The 23,457-nt window shown below is 36.9% G+C and overlaps 1 protein-coding gene across 1 annotated transcript in view; it reads left to right on the top strand.

The window, feature by feature from the left end:
- Nucleotides 1-22,977, top strand: part of LOC148939647 (uncharacterized) — a 59,406-nt gene extending 36,429 nt beyond the window's left edge. Inside the window, exons 3-4 of the mRNA XM_089107265.1 lie at nucleotides 950-1,119; nucleotides 20,097-22,977. Of these exons, the coding sequence (XP_088963391.1) occupies nucleotides 950-1,119; nucleotides 20,097-22,619 (2,693 nt within the window). The 3' untranslated portion in view covers nucleotides 22,620-22,977. The remainder of the gene's footprint in view (nucleotides 1-949; nucleotides 1,120-20,096) is intronic.
- Nucleotides 22,978-23,457: the final 480 nt, after the last annotated feature.

Genomic DNA, 23,457 nt, shown 5'->3' with positions numbered 1-23,457 from the left:
AGTGTCAAAAAACTCAAGAAAATTTAGGTTTTCAGGATGAGTTCAGGCATCGAGTGGCCCGCCTTCCCGGTTTGGCACACGTCCCTGTATAGATGGAGAGGCTTTCGTAACCACATTCTAATCCAATAAATTTTACAAGTACTCTAGTAGTTTCTTTTATCACTCAAATAAAAAGTCAGTTTTCTGTTGATTTAGCAAATTCGTCTTTTCTTCTCTTTTCAATCACTCATGCTTTTGCAATTTCATCTGCAAACACATTATAATATTTATATTTTTTCAGTTTCAATATATTCATCGTTTGTGCTTTGTAATCATGACCTGGCCTGACCTTGACCATTTTTAGTCATTATTTTTTAAAATTGTATTTTTACGATTCTTCCGTCAGACTTTCTAACGGTATTTTATAGCATCAGTCGGTTAACTTATTTTGCGATAATTATTTCAAAAATAAAGTAGCTTGCTTCAATAAAACTGACTAAACTGAAAAACAGAATCATTTGTGAACGAGGTATGGGCTAGTGTTGGTATATTCTAATATTTTCAAAGCAGCTGCACCCACTGAGAGGGTAGGGTGCTTTTAGCCGCTCCACTAGAGGCCCAAAAGAACAAAAAATTCAGAAAAATGAGATGCTTTTCTGAAACAAATGTTTTCTTATAACCTTTACCCTTCATCAGAAGGTGTTCTGTAGGCCCCTTCCTCGAAAAAATTTCTGGGGTACTTATTGATCTATTACTAATTATTATAAACATTCAAAAGTTAATAATAAAACCATTTTAAATATGGAGAAAGGGGGAAAGAAATTTTATGTCTGGATGTTGATCTAATTTTTTCAAGCCATTTTAAATTTTGTCTTTTGGGATTTCTCTTTGAATGTCAAAACTGATTTGTTCATAATTCTCTGCTTTTAAAGTCAAGCCAAATATTCCTTATTTATTTCAAACTTTCCAGGAACTGCTGGCTTCGAGGCAACATCAAGTGGATCGGGCATGAGATTGGAGGATAGTATCCCTGGGATACCGGCAGTAGACTATCCCATTTTTCCGTTTGTGCCACCGACTCAATTCACATGCGATGGAAAATTGCCGGGATATTACGCTGACACGGAAACCGGATGTCAGGTAAATGGAAGTTTCCAGCTTAAAGAATAAAATAGAAATATTTAGCCTATAGAACATACCATCAAAGAAAATAACAAGCATCCTAAAGGTTTAATATTGAACTTCTGGTGAACAGGGGCCCCAATCCATAAAAATGTAGGAGGGATAAGTATTTTATTCTCTTATTTCTCTAATATAGATATAAAAAAAGCATTTTGGATTTTTTTTTAATTTTTCTATGAAAATACAAATTTTTTGGTTTTAAAATCTAGGGAGTTAAATTAAAATTTGTTTCTGTAATATAGATATATAAAAAAAGCATTTTTCAATACCTTGGATTTTTTTTAATTTTCTATGAAAATACAAATTTTTCTGTGTCAAAATCTAGGGAGTCAAAAAGGTTTTTTGCTTAGCAACTATAGTGGCCCCCCTTGAGGGTAAAATTCCAGCACAGTGCTATTCCTTAGAAATGTTCCCTCTCAAGTAAATCATGATAGATGATACACAATTTAAGAAAGAAAATTGCTTGTAAAGACAGTGGGCAGAATTTGGGAACACGAAGGGTATTAGATATTATCTTTGGGAGTGGCACAGGGGTATGAAATTGTAATTTTTTGTTTGTTTCTGATGAGAGGAAGAGGGATGGACCAATGACTGAATAGAAAGGAGGAATGAAAATATCTATAAATGACGATGGTTTTCCTTCCTTGGCTGCTTCCCCAGCAATGAGTTGAGATAAGCTGAAATACACAGGATTTTTTTACGTCAAAGAAAAACATTGAATAAATTTAATGAAGGCCAAGGAAGGGGGAGGGTTTGGTCTTCCCCCCTTTGACTTAATTGACTTACGAATCTTTTGGCGTAGACAACAATGACACCAGACACCTCCAGTTTGAACTGTCACCCGCAGGCTCACGGCTTCTTCCGCTGGGACGTAGGCTTGGGCGATAAGTTCTATGACTCTGCCTTTCCACCTAGTGGGGGCATCCTCTGGGTCATATCCTTTCGTGCAGGGTGAGACCGGAGTCAAACACACCCCATTCTGGAGCGTCATGTGGCATACGAAGGAGATGGCCGTACCAGCAAACAGTGTGCTGGGCTTGATGCGTCGAGAAAGATATTTGCAAAGTACGTGCCATGATGATCTGGTTGCTAACAAAGTCAGTCCAGTGAAGATCCTCGATTTTTCGAAAGATGTTCTGTCTAAGCGACATTGATGGAGTTGACGACAGATTTTGCGTCTCACCGCTCCACACAGTAGCACAGTGCTGACTTAGGCGTTGTAAGTACACATTTTAGTATGCTGGCTTATATTTAGCTTTCGCTAAATGCTATTCAGTCTCCCAACAACTGCCTACGATTTGGCTATTCGAGAGGTCAACTCTTTTGTGATCAAACCATCCCTCAACAGAATGGATCCCAGGCAAGTGAAGTATTCAACTATATCTATCTGGTTACTCCAGAAAATGACTTCCTTTACAGTGAAGAGGAACTTGGGGGGGGGGGGCTCAATGGGTATACATTTGGTTTTCCGCCAGTTGATCTTCAGACCAGCTTCCGAGGCTTCTTCTGAAGGCCAATGGAGAGCTTCAATGACTTTTCAGACGGTGTCCACGATAGGGCTACGTCATCAGCGATGTCAGCATCAGTAATTACCTAGTCTCAAAAGTGAAAACCGAATCGAAGGCGATTTGTCATGCAATTCATGACGTAGTCTATCACACAGTAACGAACTGAGGAGTGGCGGTGCAACCTTGCCGAACGCCTGACGTCACTGATAATGAGGGACTGCGTCTTCCATTGACTTCCACCGAGCTCTCCGCACCAACATAAAGCTCTTCGAAAAGCGAGCAACGTTTATGGAATAGGCCCGTGGTTCTCAGTATCAATCAGAGCGAACAACGATCTGCACAATGTGATATACGCTTTTCGGTGAAACTCTCACGTCTTCTCCATCAAATGGCGCATAGTAAAGCTTTGCTCCGTTGTCGTTCTTCCAGATATGAACCCGACTTGCTGAACTCTTCTGTTTCTATGCAGAAAGAGCGAAGCGTTTTAGCTTAAGAGCAAGCATTTCTTTCGCTCCAGGATAGTTGAGTAAAAGTAGGTTCTAGGTGGCAACACGTAGTCCACCTTGGTCAAGAAGTCTCATCTGTTGGTGTGAAATCGGTCCAGGGTTATGCTGAGGTCGTGGGAGGTAGAGGTGAGGGTCATACGAGGCAGTATCATCGTTTTAAATACTAACAGATAGGACTCAAAATTAGGAAAAGGCGGAGAGTTTTCCATATTTACAATTGTTAATGAATTTTACGTGAATTTAAATTTGAATTTTTAAAAATGTGAATTACGACTTAAAGTAAAATTCAAGCTGAATATTAAAAGGCGGCTCAGAGGTGGTGACACAAAGAAACAAGCTACTTGTAAAAAATCTTGCTACTCAAAAAGTTTCCTTTCTTTTTACTAGCTCAAAGTTACACAAGAGAGCTAATCAGGTGGAATTTAAGCCTTCTTATTTTTTATTGGCTTAAAATTTCAGACAGGAAAATAGGAGAACCAATATTATCTCAAGAAGGTGGAGGTATTTGGCTTCAGTTTCTGACATATCCTTAAAGAACAAAGAGATTGGCTTACGAAACTACGTTACAGACGTAAACCATTTAAATTAAAATACACTTTTTACCACGGAACTGTTGGAAAGTTGTCTCTCTTTTCTCTTTGGTTTTAATTAGAAGTTTCTCTTGGCAAACTATTGCAGTTCTTATCAAACTGAATTTAACGATTGGAATTAATACCCGAACATAAAATAAAAAAGAAAAATAGTTGCATCATTTTTATACAATCCGGAAAAAGAGTTATTGCCAGATTTGCCTCTCACTGAGACTATCTGTCTTGGCTCTCTCTCCAAGATACTGCCTAAATTCTTTTCTATATTTATTGTTTTTATTAATTAGTTTAATTATAAAGTTAAATTGTATTTTTTTTTAATTATTTAGAATACAGACTGTAAATACATGTTAGACGTCCTATACGAGATGACGTTTCTTTCGAATTGTACGCTCCTAATTTAAGTTGATTACTGCTTATTAATTTTATTCAATTAATTAAATTAACTGCTTTAAGTTAGTTACTACTACTACTCCTAAGCAGCCACTGCTACACCAAATCGCATGAGGCTACCACCTTTTCTGCGCACGTTCTTCCAATCGAACCAATTCAAAGCTTCGTTCTTTACTCCTCCCACAAAGTTCCAAATTTTTTAAAATGCTCCCTTATGACTTCTTCTCACATTCGGGAACGACCTTCTTTTCGTTTGACCCCAGACCAATGGCCAAGAAGTTCAATCTTTTGTAATCTGCCATCCTTCCTCCGTAAAACGTGGCCTAGGCATCTTGACTTATCTTTCATTATGGGCCTAAAAACTGGGGTTGAAAGTTTTGTACAGATTATTATTGTTTGATATACGATCAGTCAAACGACTAACCTTAATACAACCGATTGCTTGAAATAATTCAGAAATAATTACGTAGTGATTTTTGTAAGTGCTGTTTTAGGCTGAAATATTCAGTTCTCCTGTAATTCAACGTGTTTCTCTGAATACTGCCGTGAGAGGACCCTCGAATGATCTTTGAATTGAAGGAAATATTTAGTTTCTCTATCCCTTGTGTCCTTCAAAGATTTCAAGAGTTTTTCTGGAGATTCTGGATTTGGTTGAGGCTTCTTTTCTCTTAGCTCAATTTCAAACTGTATAAAAATGAAGTCTCAAGTATTCCAATTTCAAAATTGTAAGCTTCTTGACCCTTAAAGGTGATGAATGACTGGTTTCCTTGAAAGTAAGCAGAGAAACACAAATGCCTTGAATAAACCGGAGGATCAGACAAAATGAAATATTAGGAAATTGTTATTTTAAAATTATTTATATCCAGGCTTAAAATAAGAAGAAAAAATTTCAGATAGAAAATTTGAAAATAAGAGCGTTTTTTCGAAAGAGTAAGCAGGGTTGCCATTCCACCTTGCGAAATTCACGATCTCATTGGGAATAAAGTGCAGCAAGACAAAAGCAAATACTGTCTTCTGAAGATGTTCTTGCGTAAAGTGATAAACTGATAAAGGAGAGCTAAACGAACGTACAAAATTACGCGTAAGATTTTTTTTTACAATATTTACTAATTTTCAAGGAAAGTAGTAAAAAGTACTTCTCTTTTAGATGTACTTACAAGGCACTATTTTTGCCCAAACAAAATGTACTGCAAAAATATAAATGTATTGAGAGTGGTAAACTAGAGGAAGAAAGAAAAAAAGTAAGAGAGATAGCGAGAGAGAGAGAGAGAGTGAGAGAGAGAGAGAGAGAGAGAAAGAAAGAGAGTCTTACTTCTTGTTTTTAGGTAAGAGTGATGCTTACACGTACTTTTACTTATGAAATATTAAGTGCTAGTGAATGAGATTTTATCCTTAATAAAATTCCATCCTTGATAGATTTCGAAAAAATTCCATCGATTTCCACAAAATAATCTCTGCCCTAACAAACCATCATACTTACGAGCTGAAGACAGTAGTGTTGTTTGTGATATACAAATAGCAGACCATATCTAACTCTCATTCTTTAATTGTAATTTTTATTATAATTGAAAAAAAGAAAAGTTTTCACAAAACATCTAGCAATCTGACTGACTACAAAACCAATAGGAAAAGATTAAACTGCTCGATTGAGTCTGCTGAGGTTAAGAGCAAATGCTAAAGATCTGTGTTTAATAAAACGTCCCATTCTACTGCTCTTGCTGCTATTAACAGCAACTCACTATATGGCTAAACCGCCTAAGGCCAACATAGCTGCGAACACTCATCTTCCACCACAGTCTGTTCATAGCATCGTTCTATGCTCTCCCATAGAGCTGTGATTTCCTTTAAATGCTTTCTTTAGACCTCTTCCCACCTTATTTGGGGCCGAATTGCTTTTCGTTCAACCGCAGGCAGAAGGCCAAAGAGCACAATCTTTGGTAATCTGTATCTTTCATGCATAAAACATGACCTAGCAGTTTTAACCTTTCTTTAAGTGTAGCCCTGGAAACAGAGATCAAACCACCTTTTTCGTAAAACTATTGTTTGAAATACGGTCAGGCAAATGAATTCTATTACTTGAAACAGGCAAATAAATTCTATACTTGGAATTTCGTTGTATACTTAAAAGGTTTCCAAAAACACTCAATTCTCCAAACGAAGCTTATGCATTCTAAAGACCCCACATTATGCCTACGGATTCAAAACTTGGAAAACTCAAATTTGAGTATTACTCGGTCTTTATTCTAAAAGTCGAGTAAGACTCCATTTTTCTACTTGTTGTAAAGGCATAGTGAAAATATTATTTTATTTCTAAGTAAGTTACACGTCCATCAGGACGTATAGACAGGTGGTACACTTACTGAAAAATTCAAAGAGATGCGCTTAAAGTTTAATAACCTGGTTGATTTGGGAATGCTTTATGCTATTGTTGGTCCGTCTTATGACAGGTTGTCTAGGGCTTCAAAACCGACCTATGTGGCAGTCTTGAAGACTGCCACCCAAAGATTTGGACGGTCCCGAATCGCGAAAAGGCCTTCGTAATAAAGTCAATAAATAGTGATCGTGTTATTCAACTAAAGCCCCGGAAGGATGTTTGGCGTCTCATTTTGTCCGATAAAGAAGCTGCTCAGTCAGTGGCGCAGGAAATCAATACTCATGACCAGTCATCGTAAGCTAAAGGAGAAAGCTTGTCATACTTTGGAATTAACCATTGGATCCCTGAAAACCTTACAGCTGATGATATTATTCCGCTACTGTCAAACTGCTTTGAAGCTAAGCACTTAGGTAGAATGCATTCATTTCTGTTCTAATTTGCTCAAACGGCACATCTTGAACAGTCCCCTCGTGAAGGTTTAGTAGTTGGATATGAGCGCCACCTATTACAGAGTTCAAGTTCAATTCCGGTATTGCTATAATTTGTAGCAGTACGGCTATGCTGTCAACCTGTATAAAAACGCTCCAAAATGCAAAATATGTACCAGCGATCATCCATATCCTTATACTCCGTGTAAGAACCCTACGGAATGTAGCGTGTCTAGTCACTTAGGCTTTCCATAAAAAAAAATGACTGATTCTGTGATTCTAATTCTTTCCTGGAAATTAATTGTCGCGTTCTAACGAAGCTATCTCTTCTAAAAGAATTCTCATATATTTGTGATATTATCTGCTTACAAAATCATTTTCTCTCGAGAGAGGGGATGTCTAACCTGAGATAAACGGTTAGAATGAACTTTGTGTATCTTCAGTGGTAAGTAGTGGAAGAGGTCTTCCATCTGGTGGTGTCGCAGTTTCAGTAAGAGCAAACCTCATGCCTGGTGGTTTATGCCTCCGTGGACATTTTTGTTGCCGTGAAGGTTAACTGCGCAATTGTGTATTCTGTTTACTTGCCAACTGTTTCTGAAGATAAAAAGTCTAGCAGGACAGTCTTCACGATATGTAGTAAACTCACTAAATCTATCTCAGGTGCACATAGTTCAGGATGCAGCACAATTCTAGTAGGAGGTTCTAAACTGTAATCCTAACATTCGATCTAGCCCTAGAGCTTAGAGGCTTTTTTCTGCGTGTAAGGATCTCAAGTATGCAAAAAATGATATCGACTTCGCTTACTTTCACAACTCAGGATTGACCTCTTGTCTGGATTTCTTCCTGATTTTTGCGCAAACAACCGCTGCATTAGTCACTAAAATGATGACAGACAATTGACCATTTCCTAATTGTCAATTTACTACATTCAAATTCTATGGTTCTGTCCGTGTCCCATATCAAAGAAAAAAATGGTTTCATATATATGAGCGAAATAAAACAGATGGTGATTTGATTCAGTCAATCTTTGATGAACACTTGACAAGACTAAAGTGCCATTTGAGTGACTGTAAGAAACCCCGTCATTACCTATGTCAGAGGAGTAGGTTATACTAAATATCTGTACAATTGAACTGACTCACCCAATGCGTTGTTCAGAAAAAAGACTGTTCCATTCAGAAAAGTCCGTGTTAGATCGGAGGTGGTCTGGACATCCAAAAAGTGACAAATGAAAACTAACTGCTGTAAAATGCAAATTGTTTTCAGTAAAGCGCGAACATGATTCTCCGACCTTTTGAAAGCCCAAGGGACACTGTTTCTGGTAGTTTCCATTCCTTTTATATTTTACATGGTTATCCACCTTAATTTCGCTTTGTTTGGGGTCTCTTTATTCGTCGGTAGTAATTTCTGTTCGTTTTAACTTGAATCATTATATGACTATTTCTGCTTGTCTTTGGTTTTATTATAGATCTCCACTTTTCTAAAAAAAAACAATTTTTAAACGAGGTTTTAAAAAATCAATTCTATAAGAAAAAGATAGCGAACTCGAATAATACTTCCACAAAAATCTTGTGAATATATTTGTGTGGCGCTCTCGGAGAGACACTTAATAGCTCAAGAATTACTCTGATGGAGGTCTCAAGTCATTGGCTGCTAAGAACTTCTAAAACATCAGTATCTGACAGTCAGTTTCATGAAGTATTTTATGCTCCTGATTAATTTGTGGAAATTTCAGATCTAAGTTCTCTATGTCCACCGACAGTATGTTCGTTGTCAGCTCTTTTTTGTTATGTATTACGCTTTAAAGGAGAAGCTGATAAAGTTTACGCTTCTTCCCAGAGTTAAGGGTTGGTTGGCTGTGTGTTTTGCTCCTCGTGTTTTTCTTTTTGGCTCCAATTTGGGAGTTTTTTTCAGTTCTGAATGGAAGCATTTTCGTTTGCTATTTTTTAAATTTATTTTATTGATACCTACTTCGGATTCCGGTTGGACCCGATCATAGGTGCATAGCAAGACTTAATGGAAGCCTTGAAACTGGCAATGATTCCTGGCTCCTTGCCAATATGCCTCAACCTCTTAAAGCAGAAGCTGAGAAAGTAATATGAGATTCTCTCCAGAGTAAATGGTCACTTTAGAAAAAAAATCCTCGGCCGGCCGTATTTTTTGCTCCTCAAATTTCCTTCTTGGTTTCGATCTATCTTTTCTTTATTTGTTTTGTAAATATCGTCTTCGTATACCGATTTAGACCCAAAATTGTGTATATCGAGATATTAATGTAGCCTCAAAATTTTTGACAGAAAATATTCATTCGAAGGGCTGCCAACAGGGCCGTATCCAGGATTTTGTTCGGGGGGGGGGGTTTACCCGATTTTTGCCCGTGGACTTTGTCTAACATCCTCGAGCAACATTACGTTAGCTCGAGACCATTAGTCCGCCCCTTGCGAACGAAGATGCGTCCACTAGGCATACTTTCGTATCTTTAAGGTTTTTTTTTTTTTTTTTTTTTTTTTTTTTTTTTTTAGAAACGCAAAAACAAGACAAGTATTTACATACAGTTAAATACTACAAGTTTTTTTTTTTTTTTAGACAGCAAAAACAGAACGCAAAAAGAAGCCAAATAGTAGTAGTAGTCTATATATTTTTTTTTTTTTTTTTTTTTTTACATAAAATTAATGGCGAATATCTATAAAACGAAATCCAGGTGACGATTTTTCTTCCCTGCAAAAATGTCGATGACATTGTCTGGGCAGATGTCAACGTCCCTATGGACTGCAAGGAGGGCTAAGCCACTTAATCGTTCTTCTGCTGTTGAATTTCTCAGCCAGGTTTTGAGCCTTCTGAGCGTTGAGAAACTTCTTTCCGGAGTAGCAGTGCTAACAGGTAGCGTCTCAAGAACAGCCAGAAGAAGAAAAATATTTGGAAAAAAGGTGGCGTCGCATGCCTGAAGCGAAGACACAGCACAAGTAGGCCTCTCTGATACCGGAACATTCTCCTACTTGATGCGCCATAGCTCAATTTCTTGCTTCAGACAGTCTGGCTCGGGAAGAATATCGCCATACAATTCAACCAATGACTCCAGGTTTAATGCTTCCAGATCGACAGAGACAATTTTGGCAGGAGAAAGGACGCTGAGATTTGACAGCAGTTTCTGGTGAAACACAAATCATTGTTTCAGCTCGGAAGTGAAGTGGTCCAGGAAAGGAATAAAAGGCGAGGTTCTATAGTGGTTGAGAAGGTCTGGATCGTCTGCATGCATACTCCGGCCCCGTCTCGTCCTTGGACGAGTCATCTCCAGTCCTAAGTTGCTGCAAAACGCTGGGCTTCGTCAAAATAAGACGTGAAAGCAGTAGCAGCATTTCCCCGCATTTCATTTGTTTTTGAAAAGACGGTTTCAACGTGCCTGCACGAAGATGCCCAATCTCAGTTAACCGACTGAAGTCTTGCACAAAAGAAGTGTAGTATAGAAAATCTCTTTCACCCCATGAAGACACGCCACAAATTACGACTGGTTCATCGTGTCCAGCGATTTCGCTGCTGTTGCAGAAATTTCTGCATTTCCTTTCTCTTCAAGAGCTTCCAGGGATCGCACGATTGGTCGGTATAGCTCAAGAAAACGCACGAATGAATCGTGGTGCTCCACCCATCTTGTTTTACAGAGTCCGGTTAAAGTATGTTTCCTCGAATCCGGTAGTATTTCATTAATCTTCTCTTTTAAATTATGTGTCCTGAGTGGGGAAGTATGGTAAAAACTAAAGACTTGTGACAAGACGCCGAAGAAATGCTTAAACGCCAGTATAGAGCATACAGAAGAGATGACCAAGTTGAGACTGTGCGCACTACAATGGACGTAAAGCGCCTTCGGATACTTTTCACGTATAACAGCCTGTCCACCCCTAAGATGCAAACTCATCGCTGCTGCACCGTCATTTCCCTGACCAACCATCTTGTTCAGATTAAGACCAAGGCTTTCGAGAAATCGCAGGATTGATGAAGCCAGACCCTGCCCATTCAAACTAGAAACTGGGGTAAAACCAAGGAAATCCTCATGCAGGCTCCCTTTGAATGTGTAGCGGACGCAAACAGGCAGGTGCTCCGTGTTCGAAACGTCCACCGTTTCATCGGCAAGTACTGACAAGCATGGACTTGCGTTAACTTGTTCCACAATAGACTGCTGAAGAAGCTCCCCGGATGCGGCGATAATACCATTCTGGATGATGGGAGAAAGATATGTGGCATTTCCGGCCGCAGAAAGAAGATGGTTCTTCAGGACATCGTCACCGTGTCTCGCCCTCAGCCGCAGTAGTGCTCGGAAGTTGCCATCATTGTGGGAAGGTTCTGGATCCGAGACCGAAATGGGGCCAGAATCGTTAGTACCACGAAGGTACCAAATTGCGTTAGTACCTAATTGCGTAAGCTGATAAGCACCGTTTACCCACAAAATGCAATAGGATTTAGTGTGGGAGCATATTTTTTTCTGGTAAGGTTTTGTCTTTACAGGTATTTTTTAGACTAATTTCCGACTCGGTCAAAAATTTCAGGGAGGGGGGGGGGGTTCAAACCGGGGAAACCCCCCCCCCCTGGATACGGCCTTGGCTGCCAACTCCCAACACTTATATACACAAGTTGGCGCGTGCCAAGTGTTTTGGGGACTCTGCCAAGCATGACGGCCTGTGTAGCACATGTGGCATTCTAAGATATACACCTGATGGCAGGAATAGGGCAATACCTCGGATGGCTTATACAAACCTTCGGGTTTTTGTAGATGGTTGCTGTAAATTTGTTTGTATTTTGTATGTTTTTTTTATGTTAAAGTTAGATTTAGAGTTAAATCCGCTTTAATGAATTATTTTCACTAATCTGTTCCATTTTGAATTGCGATGTCCGTTTTTGTTTATTTGTGTTGACACATGTGTGTCAGAGGTTAAAATTGTACTTTTCGTTTTTTCATTTTTTTATTCCTCTTTCCGCGTTTTTACGTATTTGGAATTTTGAAGAGACCTCATTTAACCTCAAGTCGAAAAAGTTATTATCTTTATAGCTCTTTTAGCTTCAGTATGACACTAAATAGAAAGTTTTGCCAACAATCACTTTTCAGAAAATTGTCTTTCTAAATCATAATCACATCGGTTCTTTCAATGTGACTGCAGCTTCTTCATATAGAATTTTCAATGATTTTGCAAAGCTTGACATCCGCTTTCCAAAAGTTTATCAGGATATTGAGCTATTGAAGTTTAAAGTCAAATAGGGGAGCGAAAGCGGAAATAAAAACCTTGAAAAATGCAGGGCTGTTAAACTGACTTTTGTAATTTAAATTTATATTATTTTGTTGCAGCCCTACCTACAACATATAGGTTAACAAAATAGTCATTGTTGCAGGTTGTAAGTATTGTTGTAGATAGTTACAAATGTATTGGTGAACTGCATTGCGGTGGGGGGTAAGTGAGTACAGGGGATCCACTTCGGGCAAGAGAGTAGGGTTTGGTATTTTCATTGAAAAAAATCAAAGAAAACGACAAAGTTGCCCACCTCCCATATGTTGAAGACACATTTTTCTTGAAAATACTATTGCCATTGAAAAAAAACGAAACAATAGTCTTACAATAATTTAACTCTGTATTATTCTGTCGCAAAATCTTTCTCATTTAACGAGTCATTGTATAAATATGGAATTTTTTGTCGAAAACAGCACTATAGTTTTTCCTCAAAATTGGTATACTATTAATAACGGTGTGGAAAAATAATCTAGATAGGTTACGACTATCGTCCACCCTCGTCTGCAGATATAGATCGTCTGCTGACTGAAATTGGAGACCTCTGAGCATTTACATTTTTACATTTGTAAAAATTTACATTGGTTTGGTTTTCCGATACGCTGAATCTGATGGTGTGATTTTCATTATTGTTCTATGACTTTTAGGGGGTGTTTCTCCCTTTTTTTGAAAATAAGGCAAATTTTCTCAGTCGCGTATTTTTTGATGGGTAAGACTAAACTTGATGAAACTTATATATTTGAAATCAGCATAAAAATCTGATTCTTTTGATGTATCTATTGGTATTAAAATTCCGTTTTTAGAGTTTCGGTTACTATTGAGCCGGGTCACTCCTTACTTACAGTTTGATAGCTATGAAGCGAGTTTCGGACTCTTAATTGCTTTGCATTATACGGTACGCGTTGTGACCGAAAAATTAGAACTATAGTTTCTACACCAGAGGATCGGACCTCACTCGATGATTACTATTCGCTCAACAAGATTACTCGTAATAAGAACTGTAATCGTGAACCATGTTGCTGTAGATTGTAGGAGTTTAGGGCTGGTCAACTGATTTCAGATATTTACCTCTAAATCATTCTGTGAAAAATATGACATAGAAAGTATATAGGGTTGCAAATATTTCAGTTTAGTTCTTGTACCATATGGGTGAGCTGCATTGCTATAGGCTTTAAGTGAGTAGGGCTGGAAAATTAACATTGGCGATTTAACTCTATATTATCCTGTTGCAAAACCTGCTATAGAAGGTAAATAGCAATAGCGGTTCGACGAACCACTAGATGAATCCTAAACAACGTCGTTCAGTTATGGTTCTGTAGAAGTCTAGTGGTATTTAGAAGTCATTAGACGGCATGTAGAAGTCATTGTACAATTTAAGGAGCAGGTGGACGTTTTGTGAGTCTTGATGTAACGCCACCTGAGATAGAGAATAAAAAGAACAAAAAATAATAGGTCGAGGAGTTGGAGGCCCTTCAGTCATACAAATTTAATATCCTTGCAAAACTCTGATTTGAATAAGGCATAACATGTGCAACGATCTAACGAAAAAAAAAAATAATGGGAGTAGGGTTTGAGGCAGCATCTTGTTTGACTCAGTAAAAAAAACTTAAAAGATCAAGAATCGTTCCACGCGTCTGATTTCAACAACCAACAATAATTCATACATGTCTAAAACAGAAAAAACGCAGGATTTGAAGACTAGTGTGACTTGGAATAGGTATCAATCAAAAGGCCTTAATTTGAGACCTTAATCCTTAATAAAAATTGAAAACATTTGTATAAGTAAAATTTCGACAAAAGTTAAACGATCCCCTTTTCTATTCCGTTTATAATTTCAAACTGAATAGAAATAGTTTTAAATTATATTTATTATTTAGCCTCCGGAGCTACATTATTAAGAAATCTTGATCTATTTTATATTAAATGGTATTTATGACATGAAGTTACCATACTAAGCCAAAGATTGTTGCTAAGGCACCAAATACCCAAGGTAAGCTGAAGGGGGCAATGGAGCAGAAGAAATCCGCTCAATTAGATCAAAAAACAAAGTTTCCAATTTCTGATTATGTAATTTTCATCCGGATCTTTCTATTTCCGGCACAAAACGCGAGAAGTTAAATTATTTTTCCCAGATTTCTGGGAAATAGCCATCAGCTTCTAGTTTTTTGTCGTTTATTTAGATCTTTTATCCAAGCTGCATAAGATATGCAAGACTGCCCAATCAATTCCAAATAATTTAGCTACACAAATTAAAAAAGTTTATAACGGACAGAATAGGGTTATCCTTTGCGGTACAGTATCGTCTTAAGGAAAGAAAAGTATAGAATGGCTATATTTTCTTTGAATATGGTTTTTTGCTATTTTGTAAATGATTGGTTATCTACGAATTTCAATTTAAAAAAAGGAGACTCGTTCTTTTTTGCATAATTGGCAATTAATAATGGCTTGATTAGCTTCTTTTTTTATTTTTGGATCATAAAAATACCAAATTTTACATAAATGAGGGGAGACCAAGGATAAAACTCAAGATCTTTTTTTCCATTTTGGTATGCATATGAGTACTTATTGGATTATTGACTACCAAGTCCCTTGTGTCTGCCCTGCAGTATACTGCTGCAGCTGATTTCGTACTCTGAGTCTAATATTACCAAGCAGGGATCAAAAATATTACACCACCACAGAAACAATTTTGTCATTTTTATTGTTTTTTTTTAAATTTTAATGCTTAAAATCTACTAAAGTCCTTTGTTTGTACGAGTGACACTGATTCTTGACTATTATTATTTTTTTTTTTTTTTTACTGTTAAAACCGACTTCAAAACGGCAAAGGTTCAAAGACCACTGCTCATAGTTCCTTTACATTTTTAGAAGTGGCCGAATTGCTATCTAAGAACGTTGTAAATAAGGAGAAAAGATTTAAAGCCCCCTCAGAATAGAAATTATTAAACGACAAGTTAGCAATAACATCGGCTCTGATAAGAATAGAAATAAGTAGTGAAGGAGACAGAAATTGCATTTCCAGCAAATTTTATTTCTTATTAGAATGGAGAAAATTTCTCCTGCAGCTTGACACATAGAATATTAAAATACTTCTTGATGATGGGGGCTTACTAATAATTAAATACAGGCTGTTCTTTCCATTAAAGATGATAATATAGTTAGATTTATAATGGAGAAGTAGACATCTTTCTAGCGATTAGAATTTTAACACATTTAATGGATATTTGCAAAATGTCGGAAATAGACCTATGTTTCTACATAAAGAGTGCGGTTTAACTTCATTGGTTTTTGTACATAATGTGTTTCAGTAGCCTGATCATATTATATCTTAAGCGTATGCCAGAAAGAAAAGTTTTTAAAAATTGATTGTTTTTTTAAGATTATCTAAAGCCACTAAACATCAAACAAGTTTTGAGTAACTCTGCTTTTCTGTGTCTGATCTTACTGATTATTGAATCATTAATTATATTTATTAATCAGACCAATTCCCTTTTGTATATTATTAGACAAAATTAGGGCGTGTTTTATTAGACATACCGATTTAGGAGCCAGTGCAGGGCTCTGATATTTAAAAAAAAATAGAACAAACCCATTTGATTTGTGAATTTTCAAGTTCTGTTTTCTAGGTTGATTAAATTTTGCTGCTTTCTATTATAAAGTAGAGAATCAGGAAATTGGTACCTGCGTTGCACAAACCATTGTGCACAAGCATTGTGCAAACCATTGGTCAGCATGCAAAAAAAGAAAAAAAAATATTTGTATTAAACTTGTTTTTAATTAAAAAAAAATACTCAAAAGTAATGTACTTATCAAACGCGGGAGATGAACCTTTTTTCTACCCTCTCAATTTATAAATTTGAAAGGCATCAATGGTGCCAGAGCTTCAAAATGAGTAACCCCCTTTTCTCCCTATTTTGGTTTATATACCAAATCAATTAAGTCTACTTTTTATGCTTTGACTAGATTTTTGCATCAACGAAAGTGATTAACTCTTAAACACGCACCTCAGTAAGAACCTTTTTAAACACCTCACTTTGGGTTCGACGCTAAAATGTGGACTTAAAAATGTGGACCTAAGACTAATTTAGAAATTAGTCTAGTTTCTACATTTTGTTAGATTTTTACATCAACCAGCTTGGTTGACTCGTTAATTTGCATCTGCGTAAGAATTTTTGTTGAATAGCTCATTCTGACTGGAATCATGGTTGCGGCAATAGCAACAAATTGAGTCCTGGTTGAACTTCCTTGAAGTAACGATTCTGGGACTATTTTAATGTTTACAGTTTAGTTTTATTGATTGCGTTTTATTGTAAGTCTTATTTTATTTTTAATATGTGCTTCCTGAGGACAGCCCTTGTATATAGAGCCGAAATGTTCATTTAAGGCTTAGAAAAAATGCACTGTCTTCGATTAATCCCTTATTATTTAACTTTTTGTGGTTTTTAAGTTTAAAAACGTATTTTGAAAAGGGTGTTGTGAGAAAACATAGCCATCTGTAGCTGATTCAGGAATAAGCCATTTGTAGCATTTCACAAATTAAAAAAAGATGTTTGATGCACATTTTGCTATTATGTGACTTTATTTTGGTCTTCTCGGGTTCTTACTTCTCTCTACTTTTAATTGAAAAAATTGTTAAAGAGATTTTGAAAACCTAAATAATAAAGAGAAAATTCAAATAGGTATGAAGGTTGAATCGCTAGCTACTACCTAGTAAAGAGCAAACTACGGGCTATAGTAATATAATTTTGATGGCACGTTTTGAAAAAAAAATACTAGCTGGGGGGGAAAATTACTACTCACAGCTGATTCAGGAATGGTAACTGTTATTTCTGTTAACAACAATAGTACAGTATTTTTTTAAAAACAAATTTATGGGAATTATGAAATTGAGCCTTAAGCCCCTTGACAATGGTGTCAGATCGAAATGAAAAGTGGAGCATTAGAATCGCTGATGTCGTAAGCCTTTCACGGGCAAACACAGATGCTAAACAGGAATAGTCTTCTTTTTTTAATTTTTTCTTCGTCGCCTCTAGCAGGGCACTCAAACAATATCGACAGCTGTTTAAGGGCTCATTTGAAAGCTAACCATATGACACCATATGGCACTTTGGGCACCTATATGGAATTGAAAGGCTTGGAAGAATGAAAGGATTCATCAGAATTAATTTTAAGTCGACACCATATGACACCATTTGGCACTTTGGGCACCTATATGGAATTGAAGGGCTTGGAAGAATGAAAGGATTCATCAAAATTAATTTTAAGTCGACACCATATGACACCATATGGCACTTTGGGCACCTATATGGAATTGAAAGGCTTAGGAGAATGAAAGGATTCATCAAAGTTAATTTTAAGCCTAAAGTTCACAGTCCCCCTCTTATATATTCCCCTTGACAATCCCCTCTATATTTATAAATCGTTTTCTGACCAACAAAACTAGCAGGCTACTGCAAAACAGTGGCACATCCAGGGGGTAAGGGGGGCGTGCGCCCCCCTATCGTAGTCTAAAGTAGTGTAATTTACTTAATTAACTCAAGTTTGCGTTAATTAAACCGGCTCCTAACGCAAGTTTATCGGATCAACCTATTTTGCCCCCCCCCCTACAAAATCCTAGATCCCCCTGCTGCAAAATCATAGAAAGCTGTTTAAGGTCTCATTCAAACGCTAATTTTATATCTACGTTATTTTTATAAATTTGCCTTGACAGCACCGTCATAAAGTGTCATATGGCAACATAAATAACGCTTTTGGTGCCATATTTGGAAGAACGGAAAGGCTACGAAGCAAAAAAAAGTGTATTGCCATACTCTCCATTGTCGAAAATCCTGAACCTGAGTTTTACAGCCTCCCTCTTATCCCCCTAGTAAATTTTATCCCCCTATTTTATTTTACTCCCATCCCCCTAGTAAATGTTAGGTATTTTCAAAGACCACACTGCCTTTCCATGACGTACAAATAACCGTTCAATTGGAACGAATCCTTTTATTTAACAATGAAACAACACCGATCTGCTGGAAACTGCCACTGTATATGTGACCGAAATATCCACATAATTTTTGTTTTTTCATTATCAAATAAAAGGATTTGTCCCAATTAAACTGTTATTTGAAAGTAAATTTCTAAACAAATGGACTGACTTACAGAGATAGCAGTCTACTTCGACTTCGTAGAGACGTTTAACGGCTCATTTTAAAGATCATATCTACGTGCTCTTGGTAAATTTGTCTTGATAACTCGATCATAAAGTCCAATATAGCACCAAAAAAATCAGTTTTTGTGCAGCTTCCGGAGGAAAAATGTTGGGAGGCATGAAATGAGTGCCATAAAAATCTATATGGTCAAAAATCAATAGGAAGAGTTTAAAATCCCTTTTTTTTAGTGCTACCCCTTTTATTCCCTTTAGCAGCCTAGATAAGAGCAAACCAATTCTTAAATTCGGTTAGTGTTTTTCAGTTTTTTGAAATTTTTATATATTTAATATACGACAGTATTTCACAAACAACCGTATTTTTAATCTTCAACTTCTCAAAGACACTGAAGACAATTTACCCTTCCTCCAAACATCCCTCCATAACAGGCGTGATTGGCTCTTAGTTGTCTGAGTCGCAGCAAGAGTTACTTTAAACTCCTCATTTTGACTCATATGCTAAATTGATTAAGTCCAATTGTTACATTTTGTTAGGTTTTGGCATGGCCTGATTCGATTTATTCTTCGAGGTGCCTCATTTAAATTGAATCTCATCAGTAAAAATTTCCACCTCAATTTAGCTTAGATGTCAAATCAACTAAGTCCCCACTTTTTATATTTGCCAGATTTTCGCATCATCGAATTTATCTATTCATAAATTTAAACCTAGATAGGCAATTCTTTAAAGAGTTTTTAGTGAAAAATAGCACAAAGCATAAAAACATTAAGCACTAAATTGTTTTTTTCGTAGCCAATTTGATTATGGCTATACTAACTCTATGCTTCAGTAGAGTCTTGACGCTCAAACACGTTAAGAAACATTAAAAGATCTTAGAAATTATTCACCTTGCATAATCTGGACATTGAAGTAAAAAATCAACGCTATATGTTTCCCCATTTTCTCCTATTTATAAGGACTTTAGTAATTCGTTCTCTCAACTGTCTTTATTTAATCAGTTTCTTAAATATTTTAATTATTAAAATATTAAAATTTCTTTAAAAATTTAAAATCGGAATCGTTATGATATCTCTGGTACATTTTCTTGAGTTTAGGAAGCGAAAATTCTAACCCATGTCTTCATTCGCCTATGAAATTAACGCAGGAAATTATAAACGGTAAACCAATCAAGACGCACCCAGATTCGGCAGTGTGGCCTGATGCATAATAATCAGCCCAAAGTATTTGTCAACACAAAAATGTACTGTTTTTTTTTTTTAATTCTCAGAAATTTTGCCCTCTAAATCTGATAATAGTTTCCTTCAACGAATGTTTGTTTTTTATAGAAATCATTAACAATCGGGGTTGAAAACGTCTGTTACCTGTGAAAACGTGTTTGTTGGTAATTTTTTCTGTTAGTAGGGTTTAAACACACCTTATGCATCATCACTGCCACAACTAAAAGTCGCTTCTGCCATTTTCACACTTCTGAGGTAATCTCCATAAACCCTTTACAAAGTTGTTCTCAAATGGAGAATCGGAGAAAGAATTTAGGTCAAAAGAATCAAAGTAAGATTAAATATACATTGATTTGCAGACCCACCCTCTGAGAGCAGCTTACCAAATAGTTTTTGGCAGTTATTTCAGAAGTTTGAAAATGTCAAACCATTAGGCGTGGCATTGAGGTTATCCAGTTTAAGAGGGTGCTAAGAAAACAGAAAATAATTCAATACCTCTTTTTCAGGCTTTCCACATTTGTTATGACGACAGGATGGCTTCCTTTCTCTGCCCAAACGGAACCACTTTTCATCAGCAATTCTTCGTCTGCGACTGGTGGTTCAATTCTGACTGCAGCCAAGCGCCTAGTTTTTACTCAGTAAACGCAAATTTATTTGTTACTCATCATTCTTCCCAAACAGGCCCTTTGGGAACTGGGTCCACCCTACCAGCTCAAAGTTTATCTAATTATGCAACAACCAGTCAAATACAAACAGGGCAAAGCGTTTTCTCTAATCAGGGAAGTTACTCACAAGCGAGGCAAAGCGTTGACCAGCAAGAGGAGCAAGAAACCCCCAAAGATTTGCGTCAATATTTTAACTCCGGGTACTACTCCTTGCAGCCAAATCAAATAACGGCAACAAATAATTTGAAAAGTCAAGTTCAAGGAGTTTCTACAGAAACAAATATTGGCAATGTTCAACAGCAACAATCTGGGCTGATTCAGAATCAACAACCGTTTATTCAGCCTTCACAAAAAACCCAGACTCTAAATTTAGAATCACTTTCACAGCAATTTGATTTAAATCAGAACCTTCAACAATCTATTGAACCTCTCCAGTATACCCAATTTTTTCCAGGTACTCAATCTGTGAATTCACAACAACTTCCACAGAAATCAGGAATGGCCCAGGACCAACAGCAATTTATTCAATCTTCTCAGAGCCCTCAACTTGTTAAAACATCCCAGATCACTCAATCTGCAAATTTGCAGCAGCTTACGCAGCAATACCAAAAGGCTGGAAATCCATCTGTTACATCAGGTTTTCAACAAATACAACAACCGCAATCATTAATTTCCCAAAGGCTGCAGCCACAAGGTACAATAAAGCAGTCACTCCAATTTAGCCAATCTGGAATAAACAAAAATCAAGTACCGTCACAAAACAGGCAATCAGCTAGCTTTAACGCACAGCAACCTATTGTGTCACAAAAGCTACTTAATTCGGTAGGCACACAACAAGATATTTTGAAACAGGCTGGCCAGCAAGCGGTAACCACCATATCCGCGCAAAACGGACAGGCCTACAGCTATAAATCTAGTGAGCCAAACCAGCTCTATCAAAACACATTTTTTAATTCGGAACAATTCCCAGGTATTCAGATAACAGGATTAGGTTCCACAAAAACAACAGGTATGAGATACAAGAAAGCGCCAATGCAAGATTATCTCTTAAACAATTTTCAAGAAGGAAACAGTACTTCCACAATCCAAAACCTTGATAATACTACGCTAGGTACTGAAACAAACGTTAGGAACATTTTAACATCCACGAGCAATCCAACTATTGAGAATATCGCTAAAAACAGCATTGGTGAGGTTGAGCAGTCCATAAATAGACTCGGGGGTGAACTTCTTGTTTTAGAAGTAGGCGAAGCTTTTGGTGCTCAAATAGAACCTCAAATTATAACTGAATTGAATTTCCAGAGTGTCACAACTAAACCAAGCAGCATACAAACCATCTCAACAAGATCACCAGAAACTTCAAGCAAGACTGCCATACCGTTCATCCAAAATAATCAGCCAACTTTAAATAATCAGCCAAAACAGCAAATTGTCAATAACTTGCAGAATATTTTTAGACCTAGCCAGCAAATATTTGCGAAAACGGTAACAGCAAAGACCATACTTCTGGCAAGTACTGAGCCTGTAATGCAGTCACAATTAGCAACAAACAGTAAAGTCTCTGTCCAACAAAAATATTCACAAGCCTTACCAAATCAAGAATTAACAGTAAAACAGCAGCAAATACCTATTCAAGGAAATGTAAACCAGCAAAATATTCAGAAAACAAACTTGTTACAGAATCAAAATCAAAGGAACGTTGTTAGTCAGTTACAAAGTGCAATTCAAAAACCATTGCAGTCAATGATAAACAAACAAAATATGAAAGAGCAATCAGTAATAAATACCCCTCTAAGCGTCTCCCGTTTTTCTAATGGTGACAAACAGCAGCAAGTAGTACAGCGAAAAGATGCTCAAATTACCACAAGCTCCTTGCAGAATATTCAAAATATTACAGGAGCTGAAATACTAGTGACACAGCCTGCAACTTATGCTCGTGCCCAACAGCTGCCCGTCTCTTTGAAGCAAGCAGTGTATAATCAAGCGGCAAATCAGCATTATAGACAAGCGTCGGGAAATATAAATACTAATCAGATTTCTCAGCAAAAAATTCAAAATCAAGGACAGCAAAAATTTATCCACGGAAAACCGTCAAAACTATCAACTCCGTATTACACACCTCAATCGCCTCTTTTTGGAAAGCGAATCGTCCCCCTTAAAGCACGCAATACTAACGAACAGCCGAACGCCACGAGAAGAACCTTACAGTCTTTAGGGGGTACAGTCAAAGACTGGGCAAGCCATATAGTCAGCCGCTCAGCTGTTAGAGACACCATTCCTAGTCCAGGAAGTTTGCTAATAACTAAAATTGGTCCAACGCCGACATTCCATACTTACTGGCAAAAGTACTCAACCTACCCTTAAGATGACAGACTACTGTTTTGAAGGACTGTGCATATCATCAAAAAAATTGACTAGGATCATCTGTATCAATAAGATATTTAATTAATTTGTCATCAGGGTTATTTCTAGGAAAAAGTACCGTTCCCCAAGTGAAACTAAAGTGTTGGGGGAAGGGGGAATAGATTAAAAAAAAACGAAATAGACAATTTATATGAAAAATATACAAAACAGTAATCTCAAAATAAATGAGGGGGCACAGGTCAAGATCTCGTCCCTTTGCATATGTGGCTATAGGAAAGCAATGGCGAGATTATCCTTACTGTCAGTCCTCTGTAAATGTTTGATTAGTTCATGGCAAGAGTAAATATTCATTTCTAATTCTTACTTAGATGGTTGGGGGAGGGGGGGTCCAATCGTAAACAGATCATAGCAATGATTGTAGAATATTGCACAAATTTTCTATAAAATAAAAGTTCAAAATAGGGATAAAATCCTTTTTAATAGACAGTGTATAGAAATTCACAAAAAAAATACCAGATATTTCGATCACATATGCAGTGACCGTCATCAGTAGTAAAACATCACTTTTGAGTTTTACTACTGATGACGGTCACTGTATATGTGACCAAAATATCTGGTATTTTTTTGTGAATTTCTATACACTGTCTATTAAAAAGGATTTTATCCCGATTTTAAACTTTTATTTTATCGTCATGGAAAGGCAGTGTGGTCTCCGAAATTATCTACAAATTGTGACGCAACACGGGCGTCACGAGGGAAGGACCAGAGGCGGGACCCCTTCCCTCTGAAAACAAGAAGACATTTCAAAAATTATTAAAAGAGGAAAATGAGAAATGTT

This window comes from Artemia sp. Qi Xiang Cuo, chromosome 21 (assembly GCF_049724085.1).
Source record: "Artemia sp. Qi Xiang Cuo chromosome 21, ASM4972408v1, whole genome shotgun sequence".
Taxonomy (NCBI): Eukaryota; Metazoa; Arthropoda; class Branchiopoda; order Anostraca; family Artemiidae; genus Artemia; species Artemia sp. Qi Xiang Cuo.
Note: the sequence above shows the minus strand (reverse complement) of the source record. Positions and strands in the feature narration are given on the sequence as shown.